General features: G+C 35.2%; 1 protein-coding gene across 6 annotated transcripts in view; it reads right to left on the bottom strand.

Annotated features, from left to right (window-relative positions):
• The window catches only part of CWC27 (CWC27 spliceosome associated cyclophilin), a 252,485-nt gene that overhangs the window by 60,044 nt on the left and 175,504 nt on the right, over positions 1-16,937 (bottom strand). For 5 of the 6 annotated variants that reach the window (XR_008618067.1, XR_008618066.1, XM_028492936.2 and 2 more), the window contains 2 exons: positions 15,479-15,588; positions 11,073-11,176 (listed from right to left, as the gene is read on the bottom strand). Coding sequence is in view for 4 of the 6 variants with exons in the window: in XM_028492936.2 (XP_028348737.1) it covers positions 11,073-11,176; positions 15,479-15,588 (214 nt within the window). In the remaining 2 variants the exon portion in view is untranslated. The remainder of the gene's footprint in view (positions 1-11,072; positions 11,177-15,478; positions 15,589-16,937) is intronic. The other variant, XM_055086587.1, reaches the window with a different exon arrangement.

Genomic DNA, 16,937 nt, shown 5'->3' with positions numbered 1-16,937 from the left:
AAATACCGTACGCTAACACATATATATGGAATCTAAGGAAAAAAAAAAAAGGTCATGAAGAACCTAGAGGCAGGACGGGAATAAAGACACAGACCTACTAGAGCATGGACTTGAGGATATGGGGAGGGGGAAGGGTAAGCTGGGACAAAGTGAGAGAGTGGCATGGACATGTGTACACTACCAAAGGTAGGGCAGATAGCTAGTGGGAAACAGCTGCATAGCACAGGGAGATCAGCTCGGTGCTTTGTGACCACCTGGAGGGGTGGGATAGGGAGGGTGTTAGGGAGGGAGACGCAAGAGGGAAGAGATATGGGAACATATGTATATGTATAAGTGATTCACTTTGTTATAAAGCAGAAACTAACACACCATTGTAGAGCAATTATACTCCAATAAAGATGTTAAAAAAAAAAAGAAAGTATGGCTTTGAACTTCCTAAATCTGGGGAGAGATTTGGATATACAAGTTTATGAAGCTAATAGGTCACCCCATAATTCCAATTTAAACAATCTTCTCTAAGATGCATTATAGTAAAACTGTCTACAATAAAATAAAGTGAATTTTCAAAGCAGGTAGAGAAAAAAAGTCTTTCATACAAGGGAACCCCCATAAGGCTATCAGCAGATTTGTCAGCAGAAACATTGCAGGCCCGGGGACAGTGACATGATACATTTAAAGTGCTGAAAGAAAGAAGTGCCAACCAAGAATACTTTACCCAACAAAGTTGTCCTTCAGAAGTGAAGGTGAGATAAAAGCTTTCCCAAACAAACAAAAATGGATGGAGTTTATCATCACAAAACCTGCCTTACAAGAAATGCTGAAAGGCATTCTTCAGCTGAAACAAAAAGATGCTAGTTAGTAACATGAAAACATACAACACACTGGTAAAGATGAGTGTATAGTTAGATTGAAAATACTCTAGTACTGTAATATGGTGGTGTGTTAGGTACTTAACTCTCTAAAGGTTAAAGGACAAAAGTACTAAAAACAACTATAGTTACAATAATTTGTTACTGGATACACAATAAAAGATGACGTAATTTGTGACATCAAAAACAAAATGTTTGTGGGGAGTAAAAGAGCAGAGTTTTTGTATGTGATCAAAGTTAAACTGTTATCAGATGCTTATAACAGACTGTTATATCTACAAAATGTTTCAAGTAAGCCTCAGGGTAACCACAAAACAACCTATAGTAGATACTCACAAGATAAAGAGAAGGGATTCAAAGTACACCACTATGGAAAATCATCAATTCACAAAGGAAGACAGCAAGAAAGAAAGGAACAAAAGACATACAAAACAGGCAGAAAACAACTAACAAGATTAAGCATAGTAAATTCTTACCTATCAATAATTACTTTATATGTAAATGGATTGAATTCTTTAATCAAAAGGTACAGAATGGCTGGATGGAAAAAAAAAAATAGACCCAATTATATGCTGCCTACAAGAGACCCACTTCAGCTTCAAGGACACACAGAGGCTTAAAGTGAAGGGATGGAAAAAGATATTCTACACAAATGGAAACGAAAAGAAAGCAAGGGTAGCTACACTTATATCGGACAAAATAAACTTTAAGGAAAAAATGATAACAGGAGACAAACAAGGTTACTATATAATGATAAAGGGACCAATTCATCGAGAGGATATAACAATTGTAAATATATATGTACCCAACATCAGAGCACCTAAAATATTAAGCAGATGCTAACAGATCTTAAGGGAGAAATAGATGACAATACAACCACAGTAAGGGATTTCAATACTGTACTTTCAACAATGGATAGATCATCCAGGCAGAAAATCAATAAGGAAACCTTGGTCTTAAACTATACTTTAAAGACTTAACAGACGTATACAGAATATTCCATCCAACAGCAGCAAAATACATAATCTTCTCCAGTGGACGCAGAACATCCTCTACGTTAGATCAAACATTAGGTCACAAAACAAGTCTTAGCAAATTTAGAAACAGTGAAATCATACCAAGTGTCTTTCCCAACCACAATGGTATGAAACTATAAATCAATGACGAGGAATAAAACTGGAAAATTCACAAATAAGTGGAAAATTAAACTACATACTCCTGAACAACAAATCGGTCAAAGCTGAAATCAAAAGGAAAATCAAAATTTATCTTGAAACAAATAAAAATGGAAACACAACATTGCAAAACTTATGGTATGTAGCAAAAGTAGTACTAAGAGGGACATTTATAGTGATAAATGCATACGTTAAACAAACAAAAAAAGATCTCAAATAAACAACCTAACTTTACACCTCAAGGGACTAGAAAAAGAAGAACAAACTAAGCCAAAGTTAGCAGATAAAAGGAGATAATAAAGATCAGAGCAGAAATAAATGAAATAGGGAAAAGAATAATAGAAAAGATCAACATATCTAAGAGGTGGTTTTTTTGAGAAATAAAATTGATAACCCTTTAGCCAGACTTACCAAGAAAAAGAGAGAGAGGACTCAAATAAAATTAGAAATGAAAGCGGAAACACTACAATTGATGCCACAGAAATACAATGGAGCATGAGACTACTGTGTGAATCATGAAGAAATAGAAAATCTGAACAGATCAATAACAAGTAAAAAGACTGAATCAGTAATCAAAAACCTCCCAACAAAGAAAAGCTCAGGACCAGATGGCTTCATGGGCAAATTCTACCAAATATTTATAGAAGAATCGATTATTCTCAAACTCTTCCAAAAAATTGAAGGGGAGGGAACACTTCCAACCTCATTTTATGAGGCCAGAATTACTTTGATGCCAAAGTCAGATAAGGACACTACAAGAAATTAAAACTATAGGCCAATATTCCTGATGAGTATGGATGCAAAATTCTCAACAAACTACTAGCCAACTGAATTCAACAGCACATTAAAAGCATCATACACCACGATCAAGTGTGATTTGTCCCTGAGATGTATGGATCGTTCAACATACGCAAACCAACAAATGTTATATACCACATTAATAGAATGAAAGACAAAATAGTAAAGCATGATCGCAATAGACACAGGAAAAGCATCTGATAAAATTTAACATCCTTTCATGATAAACACTCTTAATACAATGGTTATAGAAGGAACATTACTTAACATGATAAAGGCCATATATGACAAACCCTACAGCAAACATCATACTCAGTGCTGAAAGGTTGAAAGCTTTCCTTCTAAGATTGGTAACAAGACAAGGGTGCCCACTATTACCACAACTATTCAACACCATACTGGAAGTCCTAGCCCAAACAATTAAGGAGAAAAAAATAAGGTATCCAAATTGGAAAGGAAGAAGTAAAATTTTCTCTGTCTGCTGATGACATGATCTTATACATAGAAAATTCTAAAGACTCCAACCAAAAGCCATAGGAACTAATAAATGAATTTTGTAAAATTTCTTGATATGAAATCAATGTACAAAATCAAAACATTTCTGTAAACTAACAATGAACTATCTGAAAAAGAAATTTTTAAAATCCCATTTTCAGTGGCATAAAAAAAGAATGCTTAGGGATAAATTTAACCAAGGAAGTAAAAGATCTATACACCAAAAACTGTAAGACACTGATGAAGGAAACTGAAGAAGACACAAATAAATGGAAAGATATCTCATGGATCAGAAGAGTTAATATTTTTAAAATGTCTATACCATGTAAGGTCTATTGATTCAATACAATTTCTATCAAAATTCCAATGGCATGTATTTTTTTTGCAGAAAAAAAAAATCCTAAAATTTGTATGGAACCACAAAAGACTCAGAACAGCCAAAGCAATTCTGAGAAACAAGAATAAAGCTGAAGGCATCACACTACCTGATTTCAAACTCTAATACAAATCTATAGTAATCAAAACAGTATGGTACTGGCATAAAAACAGACACAGAGACCAGTGAAACAGAATCAAGAACCCAGAAATAAACCCATGCATATATGGTTAACTAATATTGGGTTGCCCATAACAGTTCGTTCGGGTTTTTCTGTAACATCTTACAGAAAAACCCAAATGAACTTTTATGGCCAACCCAATATTTGACAAGGGAACCAATAATACCCAATGGGGTAAGGATAGTTTCTTCAACAAATGGTTCTGGGAAAACTGGATATTCACATGCAAAAGGATGAAATTTGACCTCTAATTCATATAATACTATTCACAAAAATTAACTCGAAATGATTAAGGATTTAAACATAAGAGCTGAAACAGTAAAACTCCTAGAAGAAAACATAAGGAAAAAGCTCCTTGACATTGGTCATGGCAAACACTTTTAGGATATGACATCAAAAGCACAGCAACAAAAGCAAATGTTAAGAAGCAGGACTACATTTAAAACTAAAAAGCTTCCACGTGGGGGAAAAAAAATCAACAAAATGAAAGGGAGAATATATTAGCAAACTATATACTGATAAGGGATTAACATCCAAAATATATACGGAACTTACATAACTCAAAAGCAATTAAAACTAATCTTACTGAAAAATGGGCAGAGGATCTGAATAGACATTTCTCCAAAGAAGACATACAGATGGTCAAAAAGTACATGAAAAAATGCTCAGCATCACTAATCAGAAGGGAATACAAATCAAAACCACAATGATACAACACCCTATACCGGTTAGAATGGCTACTGTCAAAAAGAGAAGCAGTAACAAATGCTGGTGAGGATGTGGAGAAAAGGGAACCATTATGTACTGTTAGTGGGAATGTAATTTGGTATAGCACTGTGGAAATAGTATGGAGGTTCCTCAAGAAATTAAAAATAGAATTACCATATGATCCATCAATCCCACTTCTATGTATATATCTGAAGGAAACAAAATCACTATCTTAAAGTGATAGCTGCACTACTATGTTCACTGTAGCATTATTCACTATAGCCAAGACATGAAAACAAACTAAGTGTCCATCGACAAATAAATGGAGAAAGAAAATGTGATATATATATATATACATATATATATATATATATATACACATACATATATATGCAATGAAATATTATTCAGGCATAAAATATTGGGTTGGCCAAAAAGTTCGTTTAGGTTTTTCTATAAGATCTATGGCCAACCCTATAGAAGAAAAACCTTGAGGGCATTATGCTAAGTAATGAAATAAACCAGATAGAGAAAGATAAATAGTTTATGATCCCACTTATATGTAGAATCCAAAAACACTGAACTCATGGAAACAAAGAGTAGAATGGTGGTTGTCAGGGGTTAGGGGGTGGAGGAAATGAGATGCTGGTCAAAGGGTTTAAATTTTCAGTTATAAGATGGATAAGTTCTGGGGGGTACAGCAACAAAATGGTAATTATGTGAGGTGAAGGATGTGTTAACTAACCTTATTGTGGTACACATTTCACAATATATTTGTGTATCAAATCATTATATTGTACTCTTTAAACTTAAACAATGTTATATATTAATATCTCAATGTAATTGAGCTGGGGAAAAACAAACAAGAAAAATAAAATCAAACTGGCATGCCACAGACCATTCCAAAGCAGTTGAGGGCCAGTAAGGGGTTGCTGTGGAAGTGGTAAGCATTGTGCTGTAACAGGTCTAGGCCAATGGTGCTGGGCACATTTAATTCAGAAAGCACTACTTTGGTATTGCTTGAGAACAAGGATCACAAACCAGGATCTGGAATGAAGCTTCCCAAGTAAGGACTTACAGATTGGGTCATAACCTCCGATAGATAAGGACCATCATGACACACACAGTGACTAGATATGCTATAACCCAGCAGTTCTCAAAGTAGGGGATCACTGTGCCTGCAATGTCAAAATTATTTTTGTATGAATACTAAGACATTATTTGCCCTCATTATTCTCATACTATCATGAATGTACAGTGAAAATTTTCAGAGAACACATGATGTAAATATGAGATCAAAACAGAGTGAAGTGCAGAAGCAGATATGAGAATCCAGCTGATCCTGTTATGCTAGACATTAGATATGAAAAAAAGTAAATAAATACCACTCTTCTCACTATATTTTCTGCTTTGAAAATGTAATTATTCTTCATAAAAATGTTATTTATGTTAACATGTAGTAGGTTCATTATTGTTATTTTGAAGTGATTTAAAATTTCTTAGTATTAATTTCTAATAAGGTAAATATCAATAAATATATTTCACATAACAAAAGCTCTTTGGGGTCCTCAGTAATTTTTAAGAGTATAAACGTGGTCCAGAGACCAACAGTTTGAGACCTGCTGTCCCACCTACACACTAAAGGGTAAAGGTCTCTCACTTGGCTAACCTGGGCTTTCATCAGTCTCACAGTCTCCTTAGAGCTGTATTTGTGTTTGTCTGTACCAGCTTGTTACCCATGTCAGGCAACGTCCTGCTTGATTGAAGTGGGGACTATAATTAAAATATTCATTTGTTGTCACAGCACCTTTCACTCAATACATGACCAAATCATATACAATATGTATTACATCTGTAACTATAGTATTACATATAGAAGGTGTTTAAAGCTTTGCCAATATAAACAATGAAATGAGGCTACGTCCTTTAATGCTATCTTATAACAAGGTCTAACAGTTTATAATCTTTTTTTTTTAACATCTGCATTATTAAATTTTCACTGTTTTGGATACTCAAGACAACTGGTACTTGTTGCTTCCATGCTATGCTAACTTGGTTCTCAGAACTCCAGTCTTTAGCAGAAACAAACTGTCTGACTGATAGACAAGACTGATTTTTAATGCAAGCCAAGGTGTAGTAATAAAACTGAAAAAAAAATCTAGATCATAAAGTTCTAACCCATAGGATTATCTTGAAGACTTTTTCAGCACCAAGAACAAGAATACTTAGAGCTTATGATCTTGAGGAGTTACGTTGTAATTTGTACCAGCTATATTAAAAACAGAAGGAAACCAGACTGTGTATTTTTTAAAAGTTTACAAGGGCAAAGCATTTCTTCTAAAATTCTTTCACTAAATGCTGCAGAGTACCTTAATTAATTCTTATGATTCTAACAGCCCTAAAAGCAAGTCATAAAAATGATATTTACTTGGGAGTATAAATTGGAATGACATTTTGATAGGGCCATTTGAAAATATTTAGCAGAGCCTAACATGCATACCCACTGACTAAGCAATTCCAGTTTTAGAAATTTATCCTGAGAAAAGCAGCAATGACATAGATATAAGGATGTTCATTACAGTGCTGTGTATAATAATAAAAACCGGAAAGAGCCTGAATATCCAACAACATGGGGCTGATCAAGTAAACCATGGTTCAGCATATAATGGAATACTATATGGTCACAGTACAGAATTCAAACAGTATATCATAAAATTACGTATGGCAAGGAAAAGTACTCACTATATATTGCTGAGGGAAAAAAACCAAGTTATAAAACTGTAGTATTATATGATCTCATTTCTGCTTAAAATATGCATAAAAGTATGTAGAAGGGTATATATATATATATATATATGTATAAATTAATAGTATTTATTGTTGAGTTTGGGATCACAGGTGATTTAATTTACTTCTTTTGTGGGATCTATCCTCTGGTTTTTCTACAGTGAATATCTTTTCTTTATATAATAAAAAAAATAAAATATTTACTTGAGGCAACCATGCAATTGTTAGTGTTTTCCTATTCTTATATTACTGAATACTGTATGTACTAAGGGAAAGTGGTGAAGGGGAGAGACAGGAGAAGAGGAAAAGGGAGGAAGGCAGATAGACATTTATATTGTTTATTATTTTATCTTGTATGTTGTTGTGAAGTTTTATGTTAACAATCTGGAAAGAATTTTCAATGGAACATAGTAGTGAATAGTTAATGTTCACAAGACTGCAGTCTACTCTCATAGATTTAATTTTTTCCCTCCCCTTAGAATGCCAATTTTGTTGTGTAAGGAGCAGGTGGCTTTCTTTTTTATAAGTCTCTCTACTGCCTTGTCAGACAGCTCTCAAAACTTTTTTTGGGAGCTAACCAAGCTTTATCTAACCAAACCCAAAATGGCATATGGACTTCATCCACATGGTCATATGAATCCTTTGGCTGATAACTCCTGCTATGTATCTAACTGGTTTCATAAAATCCATGTTTGAAGAAGGTTTCTATAGCTATAAGAGTGTGTGATGCTGTGGGATGAAGGAATGTAGTGGCAAAGAGTCTCCTTTAGCTGCTATACTAGAATCTGGTGCCCGTCACTACCACTATCAAATATTGGCAGTATATATCCCAACAAAGGAAGAATGATAATAATTTTGAGTGAAAAATTTCTATCATGCATTTCAGCTTAGATCTACTAATAACACTTCCTTAAATGCCTTGTCAGACAGTGAAATCTGGGAATAATTATCAAACACCATATACAGTGTTTACAATAGAATCATATTTCTTTTCTTTCTCTCCCCCTCCCACTTTTTTTTTTTTTTGCATAAAAAGTAGAATGCTGCTGAATGGTACCCAAATGTCTGTTGTATACTATGCCAATACAGCAGCTCAGCCAAAAATGTGAACAGAACAGTTTGCCAAGTAAAAGAAAACATAACAAATTGGTAATGGTTTCTTTCTTGACAGAAAATGAAAATGATCCCTCAATGTGTGGTCACTCATGTGGACACATAAAAATGTCTCAGAAGCAATCATTTTACCTCAGATAACAGACCCTGACGGTGTAGTACAGCACTGGCTGACTTTCACTTCTTAGAAAAGCGGCAAGCGTGACCTACAAAATAGTCTGGGAACCATGTAATTTATGCATAACACACATGCACATGCCATGAAGTCATAATATTTGCTATAAATCATTTTGAATACAAGACTTCTTTTCCGAGTGGAGTATACTTTATGAGAGATGATCTAAATCACCAGAGACTTGATAAAGCTGAACTGGTTTATTTATGAACAGAAGTGATGCTGTTGCTTATCAGGTTACAAAATTTCATTATTCTACAATGCAACAAAAAGGCTGTATATAAGTGCCCCCATGTATTCTGTAAGAATACTAAAGGTACTTTAATTAGATGTTAGATTAAAAAAATAAACAAAAAGTATGTAGGTACATAGTGTAGAGTTCTGACTTTCTGGTTAGGTGACTGCAATTGCAAGCAGAAAGGAACCCCTGGTAATGGTTCCTTTACCCTATTTCCCCTTCCTTTACCACTTATTTTTGTTCCCCAGATGGAGAACTAGCTAATGTCATTGACCAGTGACTTCCTCCCCCCTCAATCTGGTGAAGCTTCCCCATTTGTTTAACTCTCTAATGAGGATGTTAGAACATTGATTGTATCGTGAAATCACATCAAAACCAAGAAGGACACTTTCAAAAACACTAATTAATATCTGATGCTAATGAGGAATTCAAAATGAGAGGATACTGAACCAAGGGACTAGGAAGAACCTTGGGAAGGTAAATGGTCTTGCCAAGTTGAAAGTAAATTTGAATCCTGTGGGTTATGAGTTTCAAATGAAACTTCTGGGTTTAAATTTGTTGGTGACTTTCCTGTTCAATAAAAAAGGACTTAAATGGCTTACAAAAAGGTTAAAAAAACTTATTGGGCATCAAACTGCTCTTACAAAACACCATCTTGATGAGTTAAGTGTAAATGAATCAGAAACACATGGATCATATTTCCTTAAAAAATGCATATGGATTCAAAAATAAGGGGAAGAGGACTTGGCAAAACATTTTTTTGTGTGTAGTGGCTGAACCCAAAACATTTGAAAGATATTTTGAGACATTCAAAGAATCCAAAATAAAACTAAACCTGTCCAGTCATATAAAAAAACACAGTTTTTCTGTGCAATGTGCATTTATCTCTATGGGTCATTCAACACTCACTGAGCCTTCACCTTTGGCGAAGAACTATGGGAGGAGCCAGCTTCTGCCTTAAGCAACTTTGAATTTAAGTATAAACAAATACACATAAGTAATAGAAACCTATTAAGAGAGACCTAGGGTTTTACAAAAATTGGCATTATAACCCAGATCATACAGAAATCACATATCGAGAAATATACAAGTATTTCCAGGATCGTATGGTAGGTAGGATTCATCCCATTCAAATCATCATCACCCGGCCCTTTGGATTAAAGTTATATATAGTTGCAGAGCCTTACTTGCTTAAATGTTTTCTTAATAAGTGTTTTTATGTCTTTTTTAATATGTGTTCCAGCCCTCTTTCCTCCACCCTCTAGATTTGTGAGTGCTCAACAAATCTTGCTGACTGGTTTCCTGGAGGATGGGAGTGTTGAACAGAGTTTTGAAATAGGGGAGAGATGCTGTTTGGCAGAGAGGAGTGAGGCTATGATTCTGGGTTGGGGTAATGGCACATGTGACAGTTCAGAGGCTCCAGAGGGTGAGTCATGTGTGGGGGGTGACCCACTGGCTTGCTCGCAGCAATGTGCCTGAGCCAGGGTGTAGTGCGGGCGTGGAGGCAGTTAGGTGCGGGGAGGACTACATGTGGAGTCAGCTGGAGGGCAGAGGAGTGTGAGAAGAGAAAAGCACGGTGCTTACTCTTTTTTTTTCCTTTTTGCCAGTATAGGATAAAGTGCTAAGCACAGGACACATACAAGTCATTAATCCCTTTATTTCTTATCAGTGTCTTAAAAAGCTGAAAAATATCCAAAGGTAAAAATAAGTTAACTATGCATGTATTGCTAGGATCCTGTAGGTCATAATTTGATGAGGAACTTAGTAGGATTATGAAATGGACTAATGAGTTCTAAAATGTTTGTGGGAAAGCGTAAAAAGTTAATGACTCAGAATCTTTTAAGGCTGTTTTCTAGCTGTTTAATGTGAGTCTTATCTTTTCCACAATATTAGAAAGTAATTCAGGGCAAGGATAGGGTCATATATTTCCTGTGTATTTTCTACTGGCTAGCACAATACTGGGAATACACCAAGCACTAAATAAATGCTTACTGAACTGAAATGAAGTAAAAGGGGGCCGAGGCCCTATAATGATGAGGGTATAATTGAAGGTAAAGTCTGAAAAAAAAAAAGGGATGATGTAGTAGAAATATCCTAATAGTGTCTCTGCTTTGAGCTTGTTTGTTCATGGTAATATAAAGAAATCAAAGGCCTTACCATCCTTCATCATCTTCTACTTCTGTTTCAGAAATGTCATTTTCAGGAGTTTCAGCAATTGCTTGAGTGAGTTTGGATTTAAACTGGTTCAGCAGTGCAAGGGTCTGAAATAACAATTAGACTGCTAAGTTTCCTGATAAGGATAAATATAATTTCAGAAGAGACATTTAAATTTGGTAGAAAAGAAAATATCCTTCCAGGGTGTAAAACACTTAATTTTTTTAATTTTGAAGGAAAATAACAAAACTGCCTTCCAGCTGCAACAGTGATTGATATTCACAAACCTTGACATTGCCCCATTTGCACTTGCACTGACATTTTCCCTCAGGGATATGTGACTGTTTTCTGATTTGGGGAAAATAAATTTGTTTATGTAGAAGACGTTTAAACTTTAAAATGCATGCTTACTAATAGCTAAGTTTTTAGTGTCCACAAGATAGGGAGGTACTTCATTCACTAAGACATGTGAAATCAAAAACAAAACACCAAAAACAAATAGTGTTGAACAAATTTCCAAAAATATAAAAATGTCAATGTTGGGGAAGGTGAAATGAATGAACATGTTAATTGTTGGAAGGCGCATAAATTGGAGTGACATCTTTGGAAAGTTTTTTATACATATCAGAAACTTTAAAATGATCATTCCCTTTGATTCAATAATTCCAATCCTGGGAATACATGTAGAAAAATAATCCAAAACACTGAAAATGGCTTATGCAAAAGATGTGCACTGCTGCAATATTCATACAAGTGAAAAATGGAAACATGTTAAATGTCTATTAATAAGGAGCTAGATAAATTTGGTAAAAGCAGTGAATATGTGATTGATTACACTATTATTAAAATTATACACATGAAATAGTATATTCTATTGTTAAGTGAAAGAAGTAGGATATAAATATCACGTTGAGGGTGTTTTTGTAAAAAAGGGACTATTTCTCTGATATTTATTTTTGGCTTCAATGCCCTTTGTAGGTAAGAGGAAACAGCAGATGCCTGAAATTTTAATCACATTGTCCCCTGGCTATACCTTAACAGTTTGCTTCAGAATTTGAGCAGAGAATCAGAAATTAGAGAAATTTTTTTTTATTCTATAGTTTTAAAAAGTACGTAACTGTGAAATGGGATAAAGTACTACCTTGTCTAAAAAAATCAAGTTTCTAATTAAGATGCTGGTACATTGAATTCAGTACTAAAATACAGTTGACCCTTAAACAACATGAGTGTTAGGGGCACCAACCCTCTGAGTGGCTGAAAATCCACTCATAACTTTACAGCCAGCTCTCCCTCTACATTGGTGGTTATGCAACCAACTGCGGTTGGTCTAGAACTGTAGTACGTATTTACTGAAAGAAATTCACATATAAGTGGACCCACAAAGTTGAAAGCTGTGTTGTTCAAGGGCCAAGTACTTACATTTCATAGGGAAAAATGTGTGTGATAGTTCAGTATGTGAATAACAAATATAATAAAGAATCACAGTAACTTGGAGGCTCCAGAATTAATCTAAAATATCATTAAGACCATGGTTCATGAAAAAATTAAGTAGGTTTTGGTGGTCTAGAACCTAAGCTCAATAAAGACAGGTGATGTCAAAATATCTGCAAGAAACAAAGGCAGTTATTGCTAAAAAATGATAGTGAAAAGTGCCTTATATGTTTCTGCAAAATTTAATGCCCACATGGACAACAGTGGAAAATATATACATAACCATAGTTGCTGAATGAGATGAGTTTTAAGGAAAAACTATAAATTCTATAGAATATCCTCATAGGCATTCTGAGGGCTGCTAGCATGTTAGGGTTTAGATATTTTATCTGTTTCTAGAGTAGCAATTATAGGACTAAGCTCTTCAAACAATGTTAACAGATAAAGAAAACATCCTTTGTTTTAAAACCTTATTCATTAAAAAAACCTTTCACCTACAAACTTTTATTGTATTTGCTTTATAATAAGAAAAGTGATTATTGTAGAAATATTAGAAAACAAAGAGAAGCAAAACAAAAATATCTATCCCACCACTAAGAATAAGTAACCACTGTAGACATTTGGTATTATCCTTCAAGGCTTCTTAAGTGGTTCTGTGTGTGTATATATCTATATATTATATAAATATATACCTCTACATGTCTATCTCTATATCTCTCTATCTGTCTATCTATCTATCTATCACTTAAAAGCAAACCCCATCAATGTTTGATGGTGGATTTTCACACACTGGGGAACGTCTTTTCTGAGGGCATAAAGAAAAATGAAAACAAAGGAGACCTCTTAGTGGAATGAAATTTTAAAACTTCCTAGAAAACTGTGCTAGACCTGGATTTTATTCTTTTGAGTTGAAAGTGGCGAGGCAGTCTGTTTTTAGAGCCAATTAACGTGCTATTGCATTTGCTCAAAGAAGGAGGACTGGGACTATGACAAACAAAAAACATCCTCTCGGCCTTTCTTAATTTCTCCTATATTCAAGATTAGACTTTCTCTAGTTGCATTCGAAAGGCAAGAAAGGACACTAGGCAGAAAAGCTAACACCACAAAAAAAATGGGGCCCAGTATAGGTTGAAGAAGATAGGATCTGCATGGAGGCATTTCTGTTTGGCATCTCCAGGGGAATTAGTCTTCTGGCTTTTGCTGAAGGAATGAAGGGCCAACCATTAACAGCATGCTCTTCAGCACAGAGCAAGCCTTCCCGGCATGAAGAAGCTGTGTTGAAGGGGCCTGCCCTGGCACACGTTGTGCATGCATATCTACACAGAAGAGTCTCTCAAATGCCCTCTGTGCTGCCAGTCCTGCCCCGGGTCCAGTCTACTCTCTGTACTAAAGTCAGGTTGCAGGGATCTTCCCATAGTGCAAATGAGAATCATATCACCTCCTTCCTTCGATGGCTCCCCATTGCTCTTAGGGTAAATCTCAACTCCATAATATGGTTCAAAAATATCTTGTGTGAACTGGCTCATGCTTACCTCTCCAGCCTCATCTCTTTCTTTCTCTGAGTCTAAGTTCCAGTCATACTTAACATCTTTTAGTTCTTTGCAAAAGAGGTCAAAGACTCCTCATATACTGTCCCTTTAGTCTAGCCATGTTATATCCTATCCAACCCTCAAAGCTCAGCTGACAAATCATTTTCTCAGGGATGCCTTCCCAGATTCTTATGCCATGTTAGGTCCTACTGTTAAACATTGACATAGTTTCCTGTATCTAACCTGTCATAATGTTCACCCCCTTTTATTAGTATTACTTAACTGCCTCTTTTTCCTGATAGCTCAGAGAAGACAGGGATGTTTCTACCTCGTTTAACACCAAATACAGTGATTAGGACATGGTAGATTCTTAATAATTATTTACTAGGAGGGAAGAAAGAGGAATGCAAGAATAAGAGTGATCCTTCACATCTTTTGATAGTACATTCAGAGGACTTTGTGACTCCATGAAAACAAGTTAATAAAGTACTTTTTAATTTCATTTGATGTGCCATTTCTTTTGAAAACTGCACGTTAGTTCTCTGTAATTACCATTTCCTATACCTGAATTCTTGTTGAATTTTCCCTATGATTATTTTCACACTGGGCACTGATGCATGATCTTCCTTACCAGTAATTAGGTGTCATTTATAATATAGTTCCTGATTAGATTAATTTATTCAAACAGGCTTGGGCTTTTTAATTTACTTTTATTTTGCCTATTTTATTTATACGCCTAAAATGGCATGTTCTCATGTATATATGGCAGCACCGAATATAAGTAATTTTGGTCTGCCCCTAGCTTTTCAACATAAAGAGCTGCTGAAGAGATTCATTTTATCAAGTGCCAAGTGCTGCATGGTGTAGACTCCCAAATTGATGAGCTCGCTTCCTGTCTTTTTTTTATTCTTGATTTCTGACAATCCTCTTATATTGCTACTTAAAGATTCAGGAATGACTTTCAGTAAGCAGACTTTCGTGGTATTATTTATGGTAGAAGTCAACTAGTGGACAAAGTGCCTTATTTACAGGCACTGTACAATTTCAAGTGGAGCTGCCTAGGCAGCAGGTGAGATGCTGATCCAGAAGAGATACCTTCATCATTTATAATCACCCCATCTCATAATATTCACTTAGTCAAAGGTTCTACCTGAGTATCTGGTAATATGTGGTTTTACTACGTTCCTTCCTGTGTTTAATAAGGGAGTACAAGGTTGAAACCTGAAAGTTTTAGGCTTTATGCCTTTATGTCAGGAAAGAACTCTATCATCTGGATCGTTGCTTAAGTGGCCAAGGTCCTTGTCACTTCACCCCTATATTAATATATCCTTTTCCATTTTTAAGAGGTGATGTTTCCCCATGTGTATAATCAAATTAGGCTCCATTAACAACACTTGAAGACAATTAAAAGGCAATGAACTGCGTATGGATTTTGGTTTGTGAAGTTACCTGGTCTTCACGGGAAGTTCCCTTCTTTGCCTGCTGCTTCCTCAGAGCTTCATACTTTTGCTTTTCTCGTCTGTATTCTGCAACAGCACCATCTGGAGCAGCCTCTTCCTCTGAGGAATAATAGAATAGTCTTAGGATAAATAGTAAAAAGGCTCTTTGGAAGCTCCACAATGATTACCTAGATTAGAAAGTGACTGATGTTAATTTATCAACCAATTTTATAAACATCTTTATTATATACTGTACTATTGTAGTTGTTCTCAACTGTGTTTATTTGACTATAAAATCACCTATCTCACTTTTTTCTTCAGTTAATTTATCTTTTATTTTATATTGGAGTATATTTGATTAACAATGTTGTGTTAGTTTCAGGTGTACAGCAAAGTGTCTCAGTTATACATATACATGTATCTATTCTTTTTCAAATTCTTTTCCCATTTAGCTTGTTACATAATACTGGGCAGAGTTCCCTGTGTTATACAGTAGGTCCTTGTTGGTTATCCATTTTAAATATAGCAGTGTGTACATGTCAATCCCAAACTCGCTAACTATCCCTCCCCCAAACCCTTCCCCCATCTCACTTTTATATATATATATATATATATATATATATTTTTTTTTTTTTTTTCCTGCAGTACGCGATCCCCTCACTGCTGTGGCCCCTCCTGCCGTGGAGAACAGGCCCCGGACACACAGGCCCAGCGGCCACGGCCCACAGGCCCAGCTTCTCTGTGGCACGCGGGACCCTCCCGGACCGGGGCACGAACCCGTGTCCCCCACATCGGCAGGTGGACTCTCGACCACTGCGCCACCAGGGAAGCCCTATCTCACTTTTAAAATAAGTAAGGTATTCCTAAAATTCAGCAATACCATTTTACATTATTCTCTTGCCTTATAAGATAGAATCTTTCAATATTGGTTGATTTTCCAATTACCTGCCACTTTTGCTCCCCAGTTAAAATAATAACAACAACAAACAATTTCAATTTAATGGCATCATAAAATATAAATATATCTAGCAAAAAATCAGGACAGTTACCTAGAGCAGATAGAAATAATTTTTACTAAATTAGAAAAAAAAAATCTATGGATTTGATCCTGCAATAATTCCATACAAACAAAGATTAGCTAACATCTGGGTTCACAGAATACAGGTTTGCCTCAAAAAAAAAAAAAGTACTAACATTTTACAGTATGTTACATTTATATATATTAATGAAAATTTGTGACTTAAGGAAAAAAAAAACCCTATCTCTTCTCATCTTTGGCTGGCAAACCAAGATGAGCCAGTTGAAATCAAGAATACCAGTAATCTTTGTATTCAAGCCTTGGTTTGTTGCTTGCCTCTTTGTTACCTAGTTTGAGGAAAATAATTAATGTGTAATGTATTAATAATCAGCCATTTTGTTCAAGAGATTGTCTAGTTAAAAAAAAATGTGTGAACTAAGAAACAAGTAGT

Source organism: Physeter macrocephalus, chromosome 8 (genome assembly GCF_002837175.3).
Source record: "Physeter macrocephalus isolate SW-GA chromosome 8, ASM283717v5, whole genome shotgun sequence".
Classification (NCBI taxonomy): Eukaryota; Metazoa; Chordata; class Mammalia; order Artiodactyla; family Physeteridae; genus Physeter; species Physeter macrocephalus.
The sequence above is the reverse complement of the archived record's forward strand: the minus strand, read 5'-3'. Positions and strand labels throughout refer to the sequence as shown.